This window comes from Pan troglodytes, chromosome 9, assembly GCF_028858775.2.
Source record: "Pan troglodytes isolate AG18354 chromosome 9, NHGRI_mPanTro3-v2.0_pri, whole genome shotgun sequence".
Lineage (NCBI taxonomy): Eukaryota > Metazoa > Chordata > Mammalia > Primates > Hominidae > Pan > Pan troglodytes.
The window spans coordinates 76,626,994-76,651,089 of record NC_072407.2 but is presented as its reverse complement, the minus strand read 5'-3'; the positions used below and the strand labels follow the sequence as shown (position 1 = coordinate 76,651,089).

Sequence of the window (24,096 nt, the reverse complement as noted above, 5' to 3'; positions counted from 1 at the left end):
AGAGTTTAAGTAATTTGTCCAATGCCACTGGGCTACTAAGCAGCAAAGCCACAACTCAAGCCTGTGACCACCAATTTCCAAAATGTACACGCATTATAGTCCGTTACCTCCTTGTGCTGTTAAGGATATAAAAGATTTTTAAAAACCTGATCCTGGCTATGGAAGCTCAAGAAAAAGTTGCTTTTGGATGAAAAGTAGAGGGATATCAAATTAGGAACTGTTTTTTTAAGGACAACATTTGAACTGGTTCTTGAAGGATGGGTAGGATTTAGACAAGCAGAGACTGGGTAAGGGAGTTAGAGAGGGCACGACAAACATTTCTGGTGGCAGTGACAGGATAAATACATGAGAAACAGATTTATGGAGAGTCCACTGGGGTTTTCAATATGGGTTGTGGCTGCTATTTTTCACCTTATGATGTACTAATAAAACCAGGCATGTTTCTTACTGCAAGATAAATGAGGTTTTACTAGACTTGGCATTCACTCTTAAGAGGCAGCCACTGTGTAAACATCTTACAAAATCAATTCGTAAAGAAGCCCACAAGGAACATTAAGAAGCTTACTTGCTGCAGTTCTGCAAGTTGCTTTTAAGGATGTCATAGTCAGTATTGAACAGAGGCCCACTGTCCTTTAGCATGGCTTTCTGGATGCTGTACACATGGATGCTGGCAGTCACAGCTAGCTTGGACTTCACTGCTACAAGTCAACAGGAAAAGCAGTCTGTTAATATACAAACTTCATAGCATGTGGGGACTTTAACAAGAAGCCCTTCTGCATTAAAGCATTTGTAATCTGTGGTGGTCCAAAAAACTCTAAAGGCCACACAGCCACATATACAGTAAAACATCAACTCTTCTGTCTGCAATGGGGACATTATGACAAGGTAGGTGGTGGTGAGTCATTTCTAAGGACAGCACCTGTGAGGGTATCACTCATCCAGTGGACACTTAGTAAATATTAATGATTGATGATGACTACGATGATCTTTTTCTTTCGGTCAGAAAAGAGCCTTACACTATAGCATATAATTAAAGAGGACTAAGTAATTTCTATCTGAGAATACTCATTTATATATTTCAATTTTAGTTTAGAGAAGGCAACTCTATAATAAAAACACTACTAACTAGATAAGTCTACGGAGGAGAAACACAAAAGAACACCACAAGAATAAATGTTAGGTTCCGCGAAGGAAGGGATTGCAGCTAACTTGTTCCATGTCCCCAGTGCCTAGTATAGAGCTTGGCACATAGTAGATAATCATTACATATCTACAGAATAAAGACATTTTGCTTTGCTTAACACTGTGGGAATTCAGAAAGAAAAAAGTGGACAAACCCACCACTCTGAATACTTCAGAGTTAAATTTGGTAAAATACCCCCACCCTACCCCCATGGACAAGAACGCTTTCTTTTTAAAATACACATATTTTTTGTGTCCCTGGCGTGGCTGCCCTCCACCCTCCTCAGTCCCAATCTGTGAAATGGGGCCTGCAGGCCAAGGAGCCTTTATATACAAAGTACAACAGTACAGGTTTTGTCTTGAGATATAGGTCCAAGATCATGAGGACCCTGACTGTTATTAAATTCCTTTGAATTGGGTTTTTAAACAATCGAACGGTAGCACTGATAGTCTTGAAACAGTTAGACAAATTTAATTTAGAAGTTATTTAGAAGTCTTTCTGACTTCCAGAAAAGCATTCTTTAACTTGTTTCCTAAAAAAACTGCCACTGTCTTTTTACAGTTGATGAGGTAGCTCATATGGTATTCATAACAGTTTCTGCATGTGTCACGAGTTTTGAAATTCTGTGATAAAAGTGCTTTATAAATGTCAGCAGCTATTGGCCCTAAAAATGGGAAGTCAGGCAGCTGTAGTATCATATTTTAACATGCTTTAAAAACTACTCATAAAATGAATATTGGGCTATTCAGTTAAATAGCTAAATATATTATACGCAGATGTTAGAGGCAGATTTTTTATTGCACCTACACTGATGCCATAAGAGGAAAAAGTTGCTAAGTCACTAAAACACTTACCTTCCAATTTATCTTCTCTCACTACTGCAACCTTGTGGCACTGTAAGAAAATAACACTTTATTAGTGCTTAATGTAAGAATCTGCAATTTTAGTTTCCTTGCTCCAATAATTCAATTGTGCTTGGATGTGAAATTAGGAAAACACCAGGCACTCCTTAAAATATATGTTATAATTTAATAAAGTCAGACTCACTTTTAATTTGCTTACTTTCAGGAAAAAAAATAATAATTTGCTTATCTTAAAACTTCTCAATAAGGTTAAGGAAAGTGATCTAGCACAGATTTCAGTACTACAATTAAAAAAATACAGCATCTCAAATCAGTGTGAGCAAAGGCTTTTTAGTGAGTGATTTAATAAGAATTACTGTATAATCACATGGAACCAGATAAAAATTGGATCTGTTCCTCACATCATATACCAAAATAAATTCTAAATGGATCAGAGATTTAAATGTAAAAAATAAGGCCGGGTGTGGTGGGTCACGCCTGTAATCCCAACACTTTGGGACGCCGAAGTGGGTGGATCACCTGAGGTCAGGAGTTCAAGACCACCCTGGCCAACATGGTGAGACCTTGTCTCTACTAAAAATACTGGGCGTGGTGGCAGGCGCCTGTAATCCCAGCTACTCAGGGGGGTGAGGCAGGACAATCACTTGAACCTGGGAGGCAGAGGTTGCAGTGAGCTGAGATTGTGCCACTGCACTCCAGCCTGGGTGACAGAGTGAGACTTGGTCTCAAAAAAAAGAGAAGAACACATATATGCACATGAAAACATGTGTGAATTCTATAACCTGCTATAAGCTAAGAAAGAGGGAACATTTCCTAAGTATAATTCAAAATCCAGAAATAACTGAAATAATCTATTTAAAAAAAACAACTTTTAAATGAAAAAAAAACTTAAGTACAAAAACAAATGATAAAGCGGAAAAAAACTGCAACTTACATCACAAAGGGTTAATACACAACTTCTAAAAATAAAGAAAACAAAGACTAACAACTCTTTAGAAAATGGGCAAGAAAGGCCAGATGTGGCTGCTCATGCCTGTAATCCCAGTACTTTGGGAGGCCGAGGCAGGCAGATCACGAGGTCAAGAGATGGAGACCTCCCTCGTCAACATGGTGAAACCCTGACTCTACTAAAAATATAAACATTAGCTGGGCATGGTGGCGCATGCCTGTAGTCCCAGCTACTCGGGAGGCTGAGGCAGGAGAGTCACTTGAACCCGGGAGGCAGAGGTTGCAGTGAGCTGAGATCGCGCCACTGCACTCCAGCCTGGTGACAGAGTAAGACTCCGTCTCAAAAAAGGAAAAAAAAAAGGGGGGCAAGTGGTAGGAACAGACAGTTCACAGAAAAAGAAATATAAATAGCCCTAAAACATATTATAACATAATGCTATATGGAAACAGGCACTCTCATACATTGTTGGTGGGAACAAGAAACAGAGTGATATTTGGCAACATCCAACAGAAGTACACATGCACTCACCCTTTGACCGAGCAATCCTACTCTAGGAATGTAACCCTAAAACACACTAGCAAAAATATACAAAACACACAGACACTAAGCTATTCACTACAGCACTATTAATATTTGTAATAGCCAAAGATCATAAATAACAACTACCAATAAGGTATTGCTGAATAAGCTAAGGTATATCTATCAATGTGGCACTATGTGGCTGTAATAATTAATGAGGAATATTTCTATAACTGCTGTGGAGTGATGCTCTGAATCTGTTATGTAAAAAAAGGCAGAGTGCAAAATAGTTTGCACGTATGAAAACATTTATCTAACAAAGAGAGGCAAAATGAATATATATTTTCTTATATTAAAAATATATACAACAGGCCAGGCGCAGTGGCTCACGCCTGTAATCTCAGCACTTTGGGAGGCCGAAGCAGGTGGATCACGAGGTCAGGAGTTCGAGATCAGCCTGGCTGAGATGGCGAAGCCCCGTCTCTACTAAAATACAAAAAAAATTAGCTGGGCGTGGTGGTGGGCACCTGTAATCCTAGCTACTCGGGAGGCTGAGGTGGAGAACTGCTTAAACCTGGGAGGCGGAGGATGCAGTGAGCTGAGATCACGCCACTGCACTCCAATGCCTGGCCAACAGAGCAAAATTCCATCTCAAAAAAAATATATATATATATATATATATATCAAAAACAATGGAAGGAGAAGGCAAACTCAATGTAACAGTTACCTCTAAGGGAAAGGAGGGAACCTATCAATTGAAAGCAAAATGGAAAAAAAAAAAATGAATTGAACTAGATATTGAATTGGTGGCTTCAGTACAGTGAGGAATTATTTCAAGTGATTCTAAAATACAGGATGACTGTGCATCCTTAGCAGAACATATCCTACAGACAAAGAACTGCAAAGAAATCTTATTTTCAGTAATCAAATTGTTGGTAATAATACTGGTTTTGCTTTTCTAAACCTCGTGTATTTGTCTAAAGCAAATAGATATTTTTGTTAATGTTCAGAACCACCAAAATTCACAACATAAAAAAACAGCAATCTAAACATCAAATAAGTTTTTTAAAAAGTGTAACCATAAGTTTGAGCTGGGATTATTAATGTTCTCATAATGCATTTTCTCTTAAAACTGGCACTCCTAAAAATGTCATTTTCATTGGTTTATTCAAGGGAAGAAAAAAGTCATGTTCCGTAAAACTGTACACTAAAAATTACAGAGCTTATTATAAAAATTACAGACCATTAGGAATGAACCACTCAAAACCTATGCAGCTTTGCAGTAAGAGCCCTAAAAACAGTAATTCGCACCTCATGAGAAGATCTGAATAGACCAGACAGGTCCGTGTGGCTATATACTGCCTTGGGGGATACTGAAAGTACATAAAAACAACAGAATGGAAATGCCAGCTGGTGCTAAAACAATGCAGACCAGAGTGGAGCTCTGATTCAATGGGTTCCTATTAAAGTGGACACGGGAGTTAGGGAGCATCCACAAACCCAGAGCCTAGGAGGGGGTAAGCCCTCTGTTCTTAGCATAACAGGGAAAACACGGCTAGTTGATGAGAGAAAATTATTCACAGAAAAATTACAGCTAAAAAAACAGAAAGGCCAGGTGCCGTGGTTCATGCCTGTAATCCCAGCACTTAGGGAGGCCGAAGCAGGAGGATCACTTGAGCCCAGAAGTTTAAGACCAGTCTGGACAACATAGTGAGACCTCGTCTCTAATAAAAATTAAAATAAAAAATAAGCTGGGCATGGTGGTGCATGTCTGCAGTCCCAGCTACTGAGGAAGCTGAGGCAAGGGGATCGCTTGGACCCAGGAGTTCAAGGCAAAACATCACCATTTTGTAACCTTTAGTGAATTAATGATTTAGGCAATGATTAAAACTAATCTCAGCTAAAATTATTAGATGAAAAGCTAACAGGGAACCCATAAAGCATAGATCAGGTTGACAGTTCTTCACATTACAAAAAGAACCAACCAAACATTTCCTTGAAATTTTCAAATAATCCTCTGGAAGAACCTCTGGGATGAGATTTGAAGGAAGCTTTCACGTTCTATATATTGTTAAACATTTTTTATAATAATCATTGGAAAAATAAAAATTATTTACATTTAAAAAAATCCAGGCCAGGCACAGTGGCTCACTTCTGTAATCCTAGCACTTTGAAAGGCCGAGAAGGGCAGATCACTTGAGTTAAGTTCAAGATCACTTGAACTTAGAAGTTTAAGACCAGCCTGGGCAACAGGACAAAACCCCGTCCCTACGAAAAGTACAAAAATTAGTTGGGCGTGGTGGCGAGCACCTGTAATCCGAGCTACTTGGGGGGTTGAGGCAGGAAGATGGCTTAAACCCAAGAGATTGAGGCTACAGTAAGCCGACATTCTGCCACTGCACTATAGCCTGGATGACAAAGTGAGACCCTGTCTCAAAAAATAAATAAATAAATAAAAAATAAAAATAAGTCCAGGCACGGTGGCTCACGCCTGTAATCCTAGCACTTTGGGAGGTCGCGGCGGGTGGATCACAAGGTCAGGAGATCGAGACCATCCTGGCTAACATGGTGAAACCCGTCTCTACTAAAAATACAAAAAAAAAAATTAGCCGGGTGTGGTGGCGGGCGCCTGTAGTCCCAGCTACTCAGGAGGCTGAATGACGTGAACCCAGGAGGCAGAGCTTGCAGTGAGCTGAGTTCACGCCACTGCACTGCAGCCTGGGCAACAGAGCAAAACTCCGTCTCAAAAAATAAATAAATAAATAAATAATAATAATAATAATAAATTCCATACAAAGCTGCGTAATGTCTTTTTTCTTTCTAGAAGCACTAAAAACTTAAAAAGGAAATTATTAATAGAAGAATTAAAAGAACAAAACCTGATCATAATGCTTAATAATCTGCCTTTCCTTAGGAGGATTCCCTTTAAGGGAAAAAAGGCATACGTAAGCATCCACATTTGGTCAGTTCGTTCTACAGGGTTCCACAGAGCTTCCCAGTGAGGCTATTGGGAGGGCAAGTCCAGGGCTCTGAAATCCTCACAACCACTTCAACCACAGCAACCCCACTCTTAATAAATTTTATATATAGAACTCTGATTAAGATTTTGTTTGAAAAAGCACTCTGCTGCTAAAAAAAGATAGGCAGAATTTAAATGCCATCTTATACTTAGAAACAGAAGACCTTTTTATAAGCAAGCCATGGCTTAGTTTTTAACTGATTATAGGTTATACATCATTTTGAAAAATGGTCTCGGAAATATGCACTGAGGAACACAATTTGAACACTTTCAGTGTCATCCAAGAAAACCCTGGACTTTGAAGACCAACCATAAAGACCATCTAAGAATCCTAAATTAAGAGCCCCTGTTATAATGGGTTAGTTTGAGTAAAAATCTACATTATCTTAAAACGTAAATTCTTAACTTTGGATCCTATTCCAGAAGATCCATGAGCTCAAAATTTTATGAATGTCAACATATGCATTTTTCTTTCAGATTCTCAAGGGGATCAATGACCAAAAAAAGAATAAAAATCACTGCTTTAAAGAAACATAATGATTTCCAAGTAAAGGCTTGAATATGACTAGATTGAGGGTACTGACATAATTAGAGAAAGAGACAGAAGGTCAGTTGACCCTGGAAACAGAAGAAAATATGACAATCAGCCATAAACTTTGACAGTATCCATTCAAGAGCTCTACAGTGGCAGAACTCTGGAGGCAGGTTTATCTCTGCAAGTAAATGAGTCACGTCTGTTTAACTTTGCTTCAGACATATAAATGACATCTTATTTTACACTTGCAAATATCTTGGTTATCATTTGGCTTGCCAAATAGCTTGGAAACAAGAAAAGAATATGTTCGCTACAGAGTATAAGGATAGGATCCCTCTAGCAGTTTTGTGGCTCCTTGTAAATTACTAAATTGACATTCCAGTTTTATTTTATATCACCCAAGCTGGAGTGCAGTGGTGCAATCACAGTTCGCTGCAGCCTTGACCTTATGGGCTCAAGTAATCCTTCCCACTTCAGCCTCCTGAGTAGCTGGGACTACAGGCGCATGCCACCATGCCTGGCTAATTTTTGTATTTTTTGTAGAGATGGGGTTTCGCTAGGTTGCCCAGGTTGGTCTCAAACTCCTGGGCTCAAGTGATTCTCCCAACCCAGCTTCCCAAAGGGCTGGGATCACAGGAGCAAGGCACTGTACCCAGCCTGACATTTCAGTTTTAAATCTCACATGCTGGGGACTCAATCGCTAAAAAACAAATCCAGTCAATATTTTGACAAATCAGGGCTCTGAACTTATGATTCTAAGGGAAAATCAAAGGAAAGAGGAAAAGAGTGGATCTCTGAGAAACGGCCACCTGACCTTTGGGCCAAGTCCCATGGGGCTTTTTATGCCCGAAAGAACCTTCAGATAGGAAGTTTGAGGAAGTGAGAACAGAGGAGGTATGCCTTACTTTTGGGAGGATGCCAGAGAGAAGGAATTATTAAAGCTCCCAAGGCCCAGTTTGGTGCAGGAGAGGGAACAAGATATCTTAGCAGAGCTTCTGGTAGCCACCAAGGCATGGGAGTAATAGAATGATCCCTGTGCCCCTGAGAGGGACATGAAAATAGTTAAGAGAAAAGTCAAGCAGACCTGAGAAAGCTTTACAGTCAGGATGATGAAATCCAGCAGTCACCTGTGTTGCCAGATGACCAGATACCAGGTGGGACTACAAAAAGAAGAGGAAGGAGAATAAAATGTTCCCAGCCTATGCACTGCATTAGCTATGCTCCTGCCAAAAACTCTTACCCTTCAGGCACTTAGACGTAAGCCTACCCAAATGAATGTTCAAAATTAAAAGAAGTTCAGTTAAAAAAAGTATAATTTTTGAACACTTGTATTCATGGTTTGAAATTTGAACAGGTGGAAAATTAAACACCATTGTTCTCCATATACCTTCAAGAGGAAAAAAAGAGATATAGGGAATAACAGAAGCAGTCTCCTAACATCTTATTGCATAATAATGATACAGTCTCTGCATCACAGCCAAGATATTACCCAAACTTCTCAGTTTTAGATTTAATCTAAAAATCCAAAATAATCATCACCATCAAGTAGCTCTTTAAAACTACTATAACACAGAATCTTGATTTTTTCTCTCCCCTGAACTATGTTATAACACTCTTCATAACACAAACACATTTAAGCTCATTACAAGGCTCTGAGAACTTACGGAATGTCCATTCTGAATGAGACTGCCAGACACCAAATAGGTAACATGCAGCTGGGCTCCTGAATTTTCTTTTCGTTTCCTTTCAACATAATCATACAGCATCCTATTCCAAAGAAAAGAAGGCACAAGTAAGACATCAGTAAGAGTTTTTACATGATCAACTCTTAATTAATGACTTAAAAGATAAATGAAATCTGGTAGTCCATCAGATTTTCTGAACAGTAGCATTTTTGCTTGGCCTATGGACAGTTGAAAAAAAAAAGGATGGACTTTAGACAGGACATGGGGAGTAGAGTCCATGTGTTTGGAGCTGGCACAGTGATCAGTACATTAACTGAAATAAGATTAATAATAGACCAAGAGGGACTGAACCTGCATTAAAACAGTGGCAATGATACATAATAAATAGAACACTGAATCAAGAAGTAGTTTGGTAACTGTCTAAGCTCTGGATGAGTTAATTAATTTGTCTAGGCCTCTTAATATCCCAAGGCGTAAACAGGAGGGTTATATTAGATTAGTGATTCTTTTAACCTGGGATTCAGGTGGCCATCTATAACCCTCCAATCCTAAAGTTTCAGCAAATGTTTATGTGCTTTTTTGGGAGATGTGTGAGGGTTTTCAATGGATTCTGAAGAGTGAATTACTCCAAAACATTAAGAACTACTAAGTATATGATCACAAATGTCCAGCTCTGAAATTCCAATTTTATGATTACTCAGATTTAATGCCGGTTCAGAATTGCAGAATGTAACAGCTTACTCACATTGCCCAGTATTCAGAATAATTCATTAACCTGAGATAGCCAAATACTAAATGCAGAAATAATGTTGCTTTTAGTAAAATCTCTAAATTCATTTTTACTCTATGATCCAGCAAGTATCAGAAGTTGGCTCCCTTCAATAATCTAGTTTAAAAACAACAAAGAGACATAACATGTCTTTTATTTCGAGAAACATTTACAATCTCTCTATAATATACTTCTGCCAAGCACAGCTAGAAATTTAAAAATCCCCAGAGAAACTCAACCTACATTGCTGTTCACTCTCTTCTTGAAGAGCCTGCTCTCTCAGCTTCCATAAAACCATGCCCCACTGAGTCTTCTGCTACCCATCTCACTGCTTCTGCTTTACTTTCTGAAGAGACTTCTCTACCTCCTCCCTTTCCTTAACTGTTGGTGTTCTGTCTTTAGCTATTTTTTCACTCTGTATTAGAGTGACTGACCATTCCTGTCTGCCTGGGTCTGAGGGGTTTCTTGGGATGTGGAACTTTCAGTGACAAAACCAACCATCCTGGGCAAACCCAGGGTGGCTAGTCACCCTACTACATATTTTCCTCGGTTTATTTCATCCATCTCTGACAACATCATCATCTGCTGAAACCAGGCAAGCCAGAAATCTGGGAGTCATTATACTTCACTTCTTCCTATCCAATGAGTTGCCAAGTCTCATCAGCTCTCCTTCCCAAGTAATTCTTGACTCCATGCCCTCCAAATCTCTTGACTAGACTATTTCAATTCCAAGTATCAATTCCTCTTCTCCTCCCCACCTCACCTTCATTATCCATGATGCTGCCAGAGTGAAGTTTAAAAAATGCAAATCAAGTCATTCAATCAACAAAACTTTACCAAGTGGTTACTTTATGTTCTATGCCTTAGGGACAGAACAGTGAATAAAGCAAAGTCCACTCTTAGAGCTTACATTCTAGAAAGGAGACACACAATAAACATATAATATATAATCTCAGATGACAGTAAGTCTATGGAAACAAAGTTAAGTAAGTTAAGGAGGAAAGAGGGTGCCTGAGAAGTTTTGCTATTTTATATAAGGTGATTAGGGAAGGCCTCATTAGCAGAGCCCTGCAGGGAAGGAGGGAGCCAGCAAGGTGGATATCTTGGGAAACAATGTTCTAGGCAGAGAGTCCAGCAAATACCAAGGTTCTGAGGCAGGAAGGTCAGCAAGATCCAAGGAACAGAAAGGAGGCCAGTGTGCTGTAGTGGAATAAGGACAGTAGTAGGGGAGAGAGGGCAGAGTGCCAGGCACATAGGGCTTTGTGGCTACCATAGGACTTTAAGAAGCCATTAGAAAGTTGAGAGCAGAGGTAATGTGATCTCACCTTTCAGAAGGATCTGAGAAGGTTATGTGGACGATATACTGTAGAGGGGCAAGGGAGGAAGCAAGACCAGTTAGGAGGCTATTGCAATAACCCAGCCTAGAGATGACCGGGGTGGCTCAGTTTGAGGCGGTAGCAGTGCAGGTAGTAATTAGTGGATGAATTCTGGGTATATTTTAAAGTGAGAAACAACAGGATTTGCTGATATACTGTGTTGAAGTGTAAGAGAAAGAAGAGTCAAAAATGACTGGACTAGGCAACCCAAAGAAGGAAGCTGTAATTCACTGAGATGGGGGAACAGCAGGAAAAGCAGGTGTTGATGGGAGAAGTCAGGAGTTAGGTTTGGGGGCATATTAAATTTGCAATGCCTATTAGTCACTGTTGATGTTGAAAAGGTTGCTAGAGAGTCTTGTCTGAAACATAATTCCTTGTTATAAAGCTTTCAGTAGCGCCAGGTGTGGTGGCTCACGCCTGTAATCCCAGCTCTCAGGGAGGCAGAGGCAGGAGGATAGTTTGAGCACAGGAGTTCGAGACCTGACTGGGCAACATAGCGAGACCCCATGTTCCACACAAAGGGAGGAGAAAAAAAAAAGTGTAACAAAGCTTTCAGTAGCTTCATCCCCTAAGGATCAACTTCAAATCTCTAGCAACGACAGGTAAGACCCTTCTTGTTCTGGGCTCTGTATCTCTGACCATTCCCCATCATACCTACACTATCTTCATCCTTATGAAACATTCTACAATTCTCTTTATTCCTTTGTATATGCCCTTCCTTCTGCCTAGAAGGCTCTTCTCAGGCCGCAACTACCTAATTTCTCATCAAGACAGCAGCTCAGTTGTCACCTCCTCTATGAAGTATGAACCCTTCCCCAACACCATCAGGTCACCAGGGCACATCTTTTTTTTAAGAGATAGAGTCTCACTCTGTCGCCCAGGCTGAAGTGCAGTGGCGCAGCTCTCTATAACCTTGAATTCCTGGGCTCAAGCCATCCTCCTTCCTCAGCCTCCTAAGTAAACAGGACCACAGGTGCATGCTACCATGCCTGGTTATTATTATTTTTTTTTCTTCCTGGTAGAAACAGGCTTTTGTTATATCTCCCAGCCTGGCCTCGAACCCCTGGGCTCAAGCGATCCTCCTGCCTTGGCCTCTCAAAATGCTAGGATTACAGGAGTGAGCCTTCATGCCTAGAAAATGAGCCTCTGCCGTCCAAGCTCTAACAAATTTTATCCCATATCTATTATTACAGCACATATCACCCTGCCTTCTAACTATTTATTTTACATATGAGGCATCCCCTCTAGACTGTTAACACCTTGAGTACAAAAAGGTGCCCTAGTCAGGATTTTTGCTGATTCCTCCTCTTTGCCCTCTAATGTTTCTTTCCATTACAACAATTGTGTTAGAAGGATAAATGAGCTAACAGATCCATGAACATTTTGGTTTATTGATGCTAGTTTGGACCATGCTAAAGGAAGACATGATAGGCAGGTACCATGCCCAAAATGCTTGCAAGCTTGCTGGCCAAATGCACTATCTTTTATCCACAACTAATAGTCCTGCCCATATCATCAGTCATTGTCCTCTATGCACTTGTCTCCCCAAATTGACCCCAGTTCTTCTCTCTTATATTAACAGAAAATGCAAAGCAAACTCTTATTTTAAAAAACAATTCCTGTGGCCGGGTGCGGTGGCTCACACCTGTAATCCCAGCACTTTGGGAGGCCAAGGCAGGCAGATCACCTGAGGTTGAGAGTTTGAGACCAGCCTAACCAACATAGAGAAACCTCGTCTCTATTAAAAATACAAAATTAGCCGGGCACATGGTGGCGCATGCCCGTAATCCCAGTTACTCGGGAGGCTGAAGCAGGAGAATCACTTGAACCTGGGAGACAGAGGTTGCAGTGAGCCAGGATCGTGCCATCACACTCCAGCCTGGGCAACAAGAGCAAAACCCTATCTCAAAAAAAAAAAAAAAAAAAAAAAGGAAAGAATTCCTGCCTACTTTTTGAGTCTTTAAAACATGTCTTATCTAATTTAAGCCAAACTTTTCTGTTTTTTGGGAGATAGAGTCTCGCTCTGTCGCCAGGCTGGAGTGCAGTGGCGCGATCTCAGCTCACTGCAATGTCTGCCTCCTAGGTTCAAGTGATTTTCCTGCCTCAGCCTCCCAAGTAGCTGGGACTACAGGCATATGCTGGCTAATTTTTTGTATTTTAGTAGAGACAGGGTTTCATCGTGTTGCCCAGGCTGGTCTCAAACTCCTGAGCTCAGGCAATCTGCCCTCCTCAGCCTCCCAAAGTGCTAGGATTACAGGCATTAGCCACCGCGCCCAGCCTAAGCCAAATATTTTTTAATAAACAAAATATAAAATATTCTTAAATAAGAATGACAACAGGCTGGGCACAGTGGCTCAGGCCTGTAATCCCAGCATGTTAGGAGGCCGAGGCAGGCGGATCACGAGGTCAGGGGTTCAAGACCAGCCTGGCCAGCATGGTGAAACCCCCATCTCTACTAAAAATACAAGAAATTAGCCAGGCATGGTGGCATGTGCCTGTAGTCCCAGCTACTCGGGAGGCTGAGGCAGGAGAAGTGCTTGAATTCCGCAGGCGGAGGTTGCAGTGAGCCGAGATTGCGCCATTGTACTCCAGCCTGGGCAACAGAGCTGTCTCAAAAAAAAATAATAATAATAATAATAACAACATATATGACTTCTTACAAGATACACTTCCTACACATATGATTAATTATAGCTTCCCATTTTAATTCATTAATCTTCCCTCCTGATCAGTTCCACCCATAATGTTCCCCAGGATGAGAACAGTGTATTGCCCATACCACTTTCTCTAACCCAACTTAATTATTTCACAGCATTTTCACAGTCTGAAATTATCTTGTTTAAATCAACCAGGGGAGGGACCCTGTCTGTCAGGTTTACTGTTGTATAACATAGCCTGAAATAATGCTAAAAAAAAAACAGTATGAGGCCGGGCACGGTGGCTCAAGCCTGTAATCCCAGCACTTTGGGAGGCCGAGGTGGGCAGATCGCGAGGTCAGGGGTTCAAGACCAGCCTGGCCAAGATCGTGAAACCCTGTCTCTACTAAAAACACAAAAATTAGCCAGGCGTGGTGGCAGGCGCTGTAATCCCCACTATTCAGGAGGCTGAAGCAGGAGAATCGCTTGAACCTGGAAGGTGGAGGTTGCAGTGAGCTGAGTTCCGCCACTGCACTCCGGCCTAGGCAACAGAGCGAGACTCCGTCAAAAAAAAAAAAAAAAAAATTAAGTGAGAGAAATGTTTGTGAAAATACTATAGTGAGGCCGAACATGGTGGCTCATGCCTATAATCTCAGCACTTTGGGAGGCTGAGGCAGGAGGACTACTTGAGTCCAGACGTTCAAGACCAGCCTGGTCAACACAGCAAGATCCCATCTCTACGAAATAAAAAAATCAGCTAGCATGGTGGCATATACCTGTGGTCCCAGCTACTCTCAGGAGGCTGAGGTGGGAGTATCCCTTAAGCCTAGGAGGTCACGGCTAAAGGAAGCCATGTTTGAACTACTGCACTCCAGCCTGGGTGATACAGTGAGACTCTATCTCAAAACAAACATAAACCATAGTGCTTGGTATTCATTCAGTATGTATTGGCATTCATTGAGTGCCTGACACTGAAGACAGAATAATTGTGGCATGTTATATTTTCCAAAGATGGCTGAGACAGCATCTTCCATTCCATATGCTCTTCTACATTCTCTCATTGAGAAATAGAGCCCACTCCTTGAATCTGGTATGGCCAGTTATTCACTGCTTGACTTCTGAGGCTAGTCAGAAAAGGCAATTGGCTCTACATTGTGCTGGAACACAAGCTTTTGGAGCCCTGAGCTTCTATGTGAGAAGTCCGACTACCTGGAGACACCAGGCTGTGAGAAAGCCCAGGCCATACAGAGAGACCACATGCAAGCACTCTAGTCCACTGCCCCAGCTAAAGGCCCAACAGATGGCCAGAATCAACAGCCAGACATGTGCATAAAGATGCCTAGAGATGACCAGGTTCCAGTTATTGAGACTTTCCAGCGGGGATGCCAGACATCATGGAACAGACATAAGCCATTCCCACTGTGCCCTATCCAAATTCCAAAGCAAAAGAATCTATGCGCATAATAAAATGTTTCCAGGCACTACATTTTGGGGTGATTTCTGACACAGCAATAGTAATCAGAACAGTGATGAACCTGACAAGTTTCCTGCCTTCATAGAGTTTATATTCTAGTGGAGAAAGACATATAATTAGCAAGAAAATGCCAAGACAATAATATGAATTATAAAATGCTGGGATAACCGTATACCCATGTGCAAAAAACTGACGCTGGACGCTTTCCTTACACCATACACAAAAAATCAACTCCAAGTGATTCCTAGAAGATATAGTCAATATTTATACATTTCAGTGATTCATTTAAAAATTAGCTTGAACTAACACCTAATCTGAAAGCTTTAGTATAGTCTTACTGTAGGAACTAAAGCATTTTTTTCTTTTTCTTTCTTTCCTCCCTTTTTTCTCTTTCCTCTCTTTCTCTTTTAGAGACAGGTTCTTGCTCTGTCACCCAGGTGTGATCATAGCTCACTGCAGCCTTGAACTCCCGGGCTCAGACAATTCTCCTGCCTCAGCCTTCCGAGTAGCTAAGACTACAGGTGCATGTCACCACACCAGGCTCATGTTTTAAAAAAACTTTTTATAAAGATGTGGGTCTCACTATGTTGCCCAGGCTCGTCTTGAACTCCTGGGCTCAAGCAATCCTCCTACCTCAGCCTCCTCAAGTGTTGGGACTAATACAACTGAGCCACCACAGCCACCCGACTGAAGCATTTCTAATGGTAACAAGTACATGGCCAGGTGCAGTGGCTCATGCCTGCAATCCCAGCACTTTTGAGGACAAGGCAGGAGGATGGCTTCAGCCTGGGAGTTCGAGACCAGCCTGCACAACACAGCGAAACCCCGTCTCTACAAAAAATACAAAAAGTAGCCAAGTGTGGTGCCATGCGCCTATAGTTCCAGCTAGTCGGGAGGCTGAGGAGGGAGAATCACTTGAGCCTGGGAGGCCGAAGTTGCAGTGAGCCAAAATTGCGCCACTGCATTTCCATCTGGGCAACAGGGTGAAACCCTGTCTCAAAACAATAATAATAATAATGATGTTAACAAGCACATGATCTGTAGAAAACTTAAAACATAGTGATAACCATGATTTTTTTAAACTCTAAGTGGCTTACAGAATTAAATATAAGTGCAAAAACTAAAAAATCTTAGAAAAAAGCACAGGAGTAAATCTTCATAACCCTGGGTTAGGCAAAGCCTTCTTAGATATTATGTCAGAAGCACAAGCAACACATCAAAAAGAAAACACAACAAGGGTATGGAGAAAACAGAATGCTTATACATTGTTGGTGGGAATGTAAATTAATACAGCCATTATGTAAAACGGTATGGAGGTTCCTCAAAATATCAAAAATAGAGCTACCGTATGATCCAGCAGTCCCACTACGGATAAACATCCAAAGGAAATGAAATCAGTATGTCAGAGATATTTGCACTCACATGTTTATTGCAGCACTATTTACAACAGCCAAGATATGGAATCAACAAATGTCCATTAATGGATAAATGGATAAAGGAAATATAGTGTATATACACAATGGAATACTATTCAGCCATAAAAATGAATAAAATCCTACCATTTGCAACAAAATGGATGAACCTGGAAGAGACTATGTTAACTGAAATAAGCCAGACACAGACAAATACCACATGATCTCACTCATTTGTGGAATCTGTAAAAGGTGATCTCACGGAAGTGGAAAGCAGAATTTTCTTTCCATAGGCTGAGGTGGTTAGGGGAGAGGGAATGGGGAGATGTCGGTCTAAAGGATACATAATTACAGTTAGACAGGAATAAGTTCAAGAGCTCTACTGTATAGCATGGCGACTATAGTTAGTGATGATATATTATATTCTTGAAAAATGCAAAGATGGTAGACATTAAATGTTTTCACCACCAAAATAACTGTGTGATGTAATACATTTATTAGCTAGATTTAACTATTCCACAGTGTATATATACTTCAAAACGTAATGTTGTACACAATAAATACATACAACTTTCTCAATTTAAAATATCTTGGCTGGGCATGATGGCTCACGTCTGCAATCCCAGCACTTTAGGAGGCCGAGGCGGGCAGATCACTTGAGGTCAGGAGTTCGAGACCAGCCTGGCCAGCATGGTGAAACCCCAACTCTACTAAAAATACAATAAAATTAGCCAGGTGTGGTGGCACATGCCTGTAGTCCCAGCTACCTCGGAGGTTGAGGCAGTAGAATAGCTTGAACCAGGGAGGCAGAGGTTGCAGTGAGCCGAGATCACGCCATTGGACTCCAGCCTGGGCGACAGAGCAAGGCTTCTGCCTCAAAAAAAAAAAAAGAAAAAAAAAATCTTCTTAGGCCGGGCACAGTGGCTCATATCTGTAATCCCAGCATTTTGGGAGGCCAAGGTGGGAGGATCACTTGAGGTCAGGAGTTTGAGACCAGCCTGGACAACACAGCAAGATCTCATCTCTAATTAAAAAAATAATAATAATAAGATTTAAAAAAATTAATCATTTTAAAATTTAAACTTAAAAAAGCATAAGCAACAAAAGGAAAAATAAATAAATTGGACTTCATCAGCAATAAAAACTTCCATGGGCCAGGCATGGTGGCTTATGTCTGTAATCCTAGCACTTTGGGAGGCCAAGGCAGGGGCTTGAGCCTGGGAATTCAAGACCAGCCTGGGACCAGCCTGGGAAACATGGCAAGACTCCATCTCTACAAAAAATTTAAAAATTAGCTGAGTGTGGTGGCACGCACCTGTAGTCCCGGCTACTCGGGAGGCTGAGGTGGGAAAATCACCTGAGCCCAGGGAAGTCAAGGCTGCAGTGGGCTGAGATCACACCACTGCACTCCAGCTTGGGCAACAGAGTGACATCCTGTCTCAAACAACAACAACAACAAAAAATGTCTGTGCTTCAAAGCACACCATCAAGAAAGTACAAAGACAATCCACAGAATGGGAGAAAATTTTTGCAAATAATTTTTCAATCAGGGTCTTGTATTCAGAATATATAAAGAACTCTTAAAACTCAACAACAACCAAAAATACCCAATGACAAAAATGGGCAAAAGTTTGAATATCTATTTCTCCAAAGATATGGCCAAGCAGCATATGAAAAGATATTCAGCAACATTAGTCATTAGGAAAATGCAAATCAACATAATTTATGAGACACCACTTCACATCCACTAGGATGGTTAAAATAAGACATAATAAAAAGTTTTTGCCAGGTGTGGTGATGTACACCTGTAGAGCTAGTTGGTAGGCTGAGGCGGGAGGATCCTTGAGTTCAAATCCAGCCTGGGCAACATAGTGAAACCCCATCTCAAAAAAAAAAAAAAAAAAAAAGAGTTCATCCATGAGAAGTCTGAGGGAAAAAAAAGTGATAGTGTTGACCAGAATGTGGAGAAACTGAAATACTCATATACTGTTAGGACTGTAAGACAGTGCAGCCATTTTGAAAAATAGTTTGTCAGTTCCTCAAAATGTTAAATACAGAATTATCTCATGACCCAGCAATTCCAATCCTAGTTTGGCTGTGTCCCCACCCAAATCTCAACTTGAATTGTAATAATCCCCACATGTCAAAGACGGACCAGGTGGAGATAACTGAATTATGGGGGCAGTTTCCCCATGCTCTTCTCAGGATAGTGAGTTCTCACGAGATCTGATGGTTTTACAAGGGCCACCCTGTGAAGAGATGCCTTCCGCCAAGTCTCCTGAGGCCTCCCCAGCCATGCGGAACTGTGAGTCAATTAAACCTCGTCTTTATAAATTCAATCTCAGGTGTGTCTTCATAGCAGCATGAGAATGGACTAACACTATACCCAAGATAACTGAAAATATATGTTCATATAAACACTTATACATGAATGTTTTATACATGAATGTTCATAACAGCATCATTCATAGCAGTCAAAATATGGAAATAACCCAAATGTCCATTAATGATGAATAAACAAAACTTGTTGTATCCATATTACAGACTGAATCATGTCTCCAAAAAGGTAATGTTAAAGCCCTAACCCCCAATACCTTAAAATGTGACCTTATTTAGAAATAGAATTATAGCACATGTAATTAGTTAAGACAAGGTCATATTGGAGTAGGGTGGATTCGTAATTCAGTATGACTGGTGTTCATATAAGATGGACATGCAAAGATACAGATATACAGGGAGAATGCCATGACAATGAAGGCAGAGATTGGAATTACGCAGTTACAAGCCAAGAAATGCCAATGATTGCCAGCAAACCAAATTAGCTCTAATCTATATAGGCTATCTGTAGAGTTAAAAGCAAAGCATAACAACAACAAAAAATTCCAATATGATTAAAATTGGTAGTAAATTGGACTTACTGTTTGGCCTGGTTAACATGAACCCCTAGTGTATAGCTCAGCCATTTGTATGTCACCTGTAACAAGAAAAAATTTTTCAAATGTTTTATTAGATGACTCCAGAGTGCACATCAGTCCCGAGGGTCTGTTGCTAAAGATTCCTATTCTTAGATGATTATGCCTTATAAATTACAATAAATGCCACTGCAGTTTTGCCAAGAACTATCTATCTGGGTAGGCAGGACCTATTTATCTTAAAAATGCTAAGAAGTTTGTTTCATGAACTAATGAAAAGTAATCTAAAAAGACAAGCTGAACATACCTAACAGAAAAAACTCTCATTTTCCTCACATTCCTTGTTTTACTCAAGCCCTTTCCTCATGATGTTTTTTTTGGGGGCCACCAGCCAAAGCCATCCTAAAACTCTTTCAGAAGCTAGATGACTTTGAAGTGTGATGTCTCAGAAACTTCTAAAGAAAGTTGCACCCATGCAAACATTAAAGGGCACAGGTGGTGCAGGGGTCAGGAAACGAAAAAAGTGGGTAAATATTTTTATAAGAGATTAGATTGGGAACTACCAGCATCAAGCCTTCATCCCTCCTAGACCCAGGATGCCTGCACTCTCTTCTCTCAAAGTCTCTTCCAATTCCAAATGTCAAGCTTCCAATAGTTAGAAGACTTGCACAGGTTAGGCAAAGGCAGTGTGATGTAGAAGAAAGCATTAGTAAGAAGACAGACCTAGGTTGAAAAACTGCCTATCCCTTACCAACCGCAAATAAACAAGTTATTTGGCCCCTCAGCTTCAATTTCCTCATCTCGGGATACCACCACCGACCTGGGATGGGGTGCGGGGAGGTCACTGTAAAGATTAAAGTGCCTTGGCACACAGCAGGCACTCAATCATCACGGTTTGCAAAGTGCACTCACATCCATCAATTCGCTCGATTTTTTCCTCACCCGTGTGAAGCGATCAAACCTCTACCAATGCTTAAATTTCCAGGAAGAGGAAACAGTATCTGGAGGTTACGCAACTTGTAACTTAACACAGTTAAGACACGATTTCCTCAACTGTAAACTTAAAACTTTAAACGCCAACCACCTTAAAAGAAAAGTGTAGGGACGCCTTAGAACTCTCAGCCAACGGCCCTCCCTTCGCGCCCGGTCTCCGCGGCTCCAGCCCCAGGCTCTGTTCCCAGCACGCCCACCCAAGGGACGCGGACTTCCGTGTGTGCCGGAGGACCTTCCCGACGAGTCCTTGCTCGCTCTGGGGCACAGAGCTCGCCCAGGTCCCCTCGTGGGGACCTGTCTCCCCTGGTCCCCACGAAGCCACAAGCAGACAGGGGGTCAAGGCTCCCGCCGCCCTAGCCGGGCCCAGGACCCCGGTCGCACGCCCGCGTTCCCCAGTAGTAGCTGCTCACGATCTTGTTTTGGTCCGTGACGAACTCGTCTATATTTTCCAGATAAAGCTGGTCCGCCATGGTGCGGCAGCGCTGGGACCCGCCTCTAACCCCTCTCTCAATCACAGCCACAGCTCCCGCCGGCGGGAAACGTCTTTGCTCCCTCCCAGGTCCCGGGTCGTTTCCCCGGCAACGGAGGCGACGCACTACGGCGGCCCTCGAAGGGTCAAACTAGTCAGGGAGACGGCGCAGACGGAGGTAGGCAGAGCTAGTAGAAAACACCGAAGTGCGGAGCCTCCTGGCTGGTTTTTTCCTATACCTACGTACCTATGATAAAGTTTAATTTATAAATTAGGCACAGTAAGAGATTAACAAAAATAACTAACGATAAAATAGAACAATTATTATTATACTGTAATAAACATTAGTGAATATGGTCTCTCAACAGATGTCATTGGGTATAATATTTCCCTACCGAGGTTGGCTGCGCGTGATGAAACCCGGGAAAGCCAGGATAAAGGGGAGACTATTGAAAACAATAATTTTAGTAGTGCTGCCAACTGGGGAAAAGTACTGCCTGTTATAATCCCTCAGAGTTGAGAAATTAGGGAAGGTTTTTCCAGAGGGGTTGAGGAGAGGCTGAGTGTTTCGGATAGAAGCAGGAGAATTTGCTGGAAAAGAGTTCATTATCTCTGGATTGTTAGGAGAAGAGGCGGATGAGAGAGACGGGAGAAACCAAATCGTTGTGCCTAGGAGACTGTGAAGAGGCGCTTGAGCTGTGTTCTCAGGAAAACTTGGAGGAAAGTTATCAGGTTGGGGAATTTCAACTCAAATTTCTCCTAGTATCACCCCCGCAAAAATCTTTAATAATTGACTTAAGCATAAGCCGGTGCAGTTCAGTATCGCAGGTGTAGTGCGTAAGAGAGTGGGCTCTAGAGTCAGACTTACTGGGTTTGAATCCTGGTTTTGCTGTTTGTTGTGTAAACTTAGGTAATTCTTTAGCCACTAGGAGCCTATTTCCTTATCTATAAAATGGGAATAATAACAGTACCTACTTCAAAGGCTTGTCGCGACATGCATTCATTCAAAGCATAGCAAAATCCTGAGAAAGGCCAGATACTATTCTGAGTGTTGAGGTGCTGGGGCTGCAGCTATGAGCAATAATAAACCGAGCCTGTTCACATGTAACTTATATTCTGAGATTTTTAAGTGAAAGATAGTGGTGGTTTAAAATAGGGTAGCAGACCGGGCGCGGTGGCTAACGCCTGTAATCCCAGCACTTTGGGAGGCCTAGGGGGATGAATCACCTGAGGTCAGGAGTTCGAGACCTGCCAGGCCCACATAGTGAAACCCTGTCTCTACTAAAAATATAAAAATTAGCCGGGCGTGGTGGCACGTGCCTATAGTCCCAGTTACTCCCAGGGCTGAGGCATGAGAATGTCTTGAATCCAGGAGGTGGAGGTTGCAGTGAGCCGAGATCATGCCACTGCACTTCAGCTTGGGAAACAGAGGGAGACTCCGTCTAAAAATAAAATAAAATGGCTCGGCGCAGTGGCTCACACCTGTAATCCCAGCACTTTGGGAGGCCGAGGCAGGCAGATCACCTGAGGTCAGGAGTTCGAGACCAGCCTGGCCAACATGGCGAAACCCCGTCTCTACTAAAAATACAAAAATTAACCAGGTGTGGTGGTACACGCCTGTAATCCCAGCTACTCGGGAGGCTGAGGCAGCAGAATCACTTGAACCTGGGAGACCGAGGTTGCGGTGAGCTGAGATGGTGCCACTGCACTCCAGCCTGGGAAACAGAGTGAGACCCCCCTCAAAATAAATAAATAAAATAAAATAGGGTAGCGGTGCCAGGCACAGTAGCTCACACCTATAATCCCAGCACTTTGGGAGGCCAAGGCAAGTGGATCACTTGAGCCCCAGGAGTTCGAGACCAGCCTGAGCAACATACTGAAACTCCGTCCCTACTAAAAAAAAAAAAAAAAGCCATGGTGGCACGAGCCTGTGGTCTGTGGTCTGTGGTCCCAGTTCTGAAGTGGGAGGATGAATTGAGCCCAGGAGGTAGAGGTTGCAGTGAGCACTTGATCATGCAACTGCATACAGCCTGGGTGACAGAGTGAGACACTGTCTCAAAAAATAATAATTTTTTTTTTTTGAGACAGAGTTTTGCTCTTGTTCCCCAGGTTGGAGTGCAATGGCGCGATCTCGGCTCACTGTAACCTCTGCCTCCCGGGTTCAAGTGATTCTCCTGCCTCTGCCTCCCAAGTTGCTGGGATTACTGGCATGCGCCACCACACCCGGCTAATTTTGTTGTAGTTTTAGTAGAGACAGGGTTTCGCCATGTTGGCCAGGCTGGTCTCGAACTCCTGACCTCAGGTGATCCACCCGCCTTGGCCTCCCAAAGTGCTGGGATTACAGGCATAAGCCACCACGCCCAACCAATACATTTTTAAAAATAGAGTAGTGGTAGTGGAAATCGAGAGAACTGAGTGACTTGAGTTTTGTTTTAGAGTCGGCAAAACCTGCTGATGAATTACACGAGTGGAGTGTGGAAAAAACAGGAATCAAGGAAAATACCTAGATATGGAACATAAATCTTTAGGTAAATGGTGATGCCCTTGACTGAGACGTGAAAGACTGGAAGCAGAAGAGAAAATCAAATAATTCTATTTGGCCAGTTATAAATGAGATAATATACATAAAACTCTCATGCAGTACCTGCACACAATAAAATCTATGATCGTTGACTATTACATTATTATATACCAGACATACTATACCAGGTATTTTAAGAGCAATATTTCATTTAGTCCTCATAGCAATGCTGCAAATGTATTATATTGTCCATATTTTATTTTATTATTTATTTATTTATTTTGAGATGGAGTTTTGCTCCTGTTGCCCAGGCTGGAGTGCAATGGCGCAATCTCTGCTCACTGCAACCTCTGCCTCCCGGGTTCAAGCGATTCTCCTGCCTCAGCTTCTCGAGTAGCTGGGATTACAGGCATGCACCACCATGCCCAGCTAATTTTGTATTTTTAGTAGAGACAGGGTTTCTCCATGTTGGTCAGGCTGGCCTCGAACTCCCGACCTCAGGCAATCCGCCCACCTCAGCCTCCCAAAGTGCTGGGATTATAGGTGTGAGCCACCGTGCCCAGCCTATTTATTTATTTTGTTTTATTTTTTGAGATGGAGTCTTGATCTGTCGCCCAGGGTGGAGTGCAGTGGCATGATCTCCACTCACTGCAACCTCTGCCTCCCAGGTTCTTGCGATTCTCATGCCTCCACCTCCTGAGTAGCTGGGATCACAAGTATGCACCACCACACCCAACTGTATTTTTAGTAGAGAGGGGGTTTCGCCTTGTTGGTCAGGCTG

The 24,096-nt window shown here is 42.0% G+C and overlaps 1 protein-coding gene across 3 annotated transcripts in view; it reads right to left on the bottom strand.

Moving 5' to 3' along the window:
• POLD3 (DNA polymerase delta 3, accessory subunit) overlaps positions 1–20,918 on the bottom strand; it is a 50,255-nt gene extending 29,337 nt beyond the window's left edge. Inside the window, exons 1-5 of one of the 3 annotated variants that reach the window (XM_508641.7) lie at positions 20,736–20,918; positions 19,339–19,394; positions 8,733–8,835; positions 2,038–2,077; positions 566–698 (exon numbers count right to left, since the gene is read on the bottom strand). In XM_508641.7, coding sequence (XP_508641.3) covers positions 566–698; positions 2,038–2,077; positions 8,733–8,835; positions 19,339–19,394; positions 20,736–20,795 — 392 coding nt within the window. In that variant the 5' untranslated portion in view covers positions 20,796–20,918. Of the gene's footprint in view, positions 1–565; positions 699–2,037; positions 2,078–8,732; positions 8,836–19,338; positions 19,395–20,416 lie in introns of all 3 variants that reach the window. The other 2 variants (XM_003313210.6, XM_054661528.2) reach the window with 2 other exon arrangements.
• Between the last annotated feature and the right edge of the window lie 3,178 nt (positions 20,919–24,096).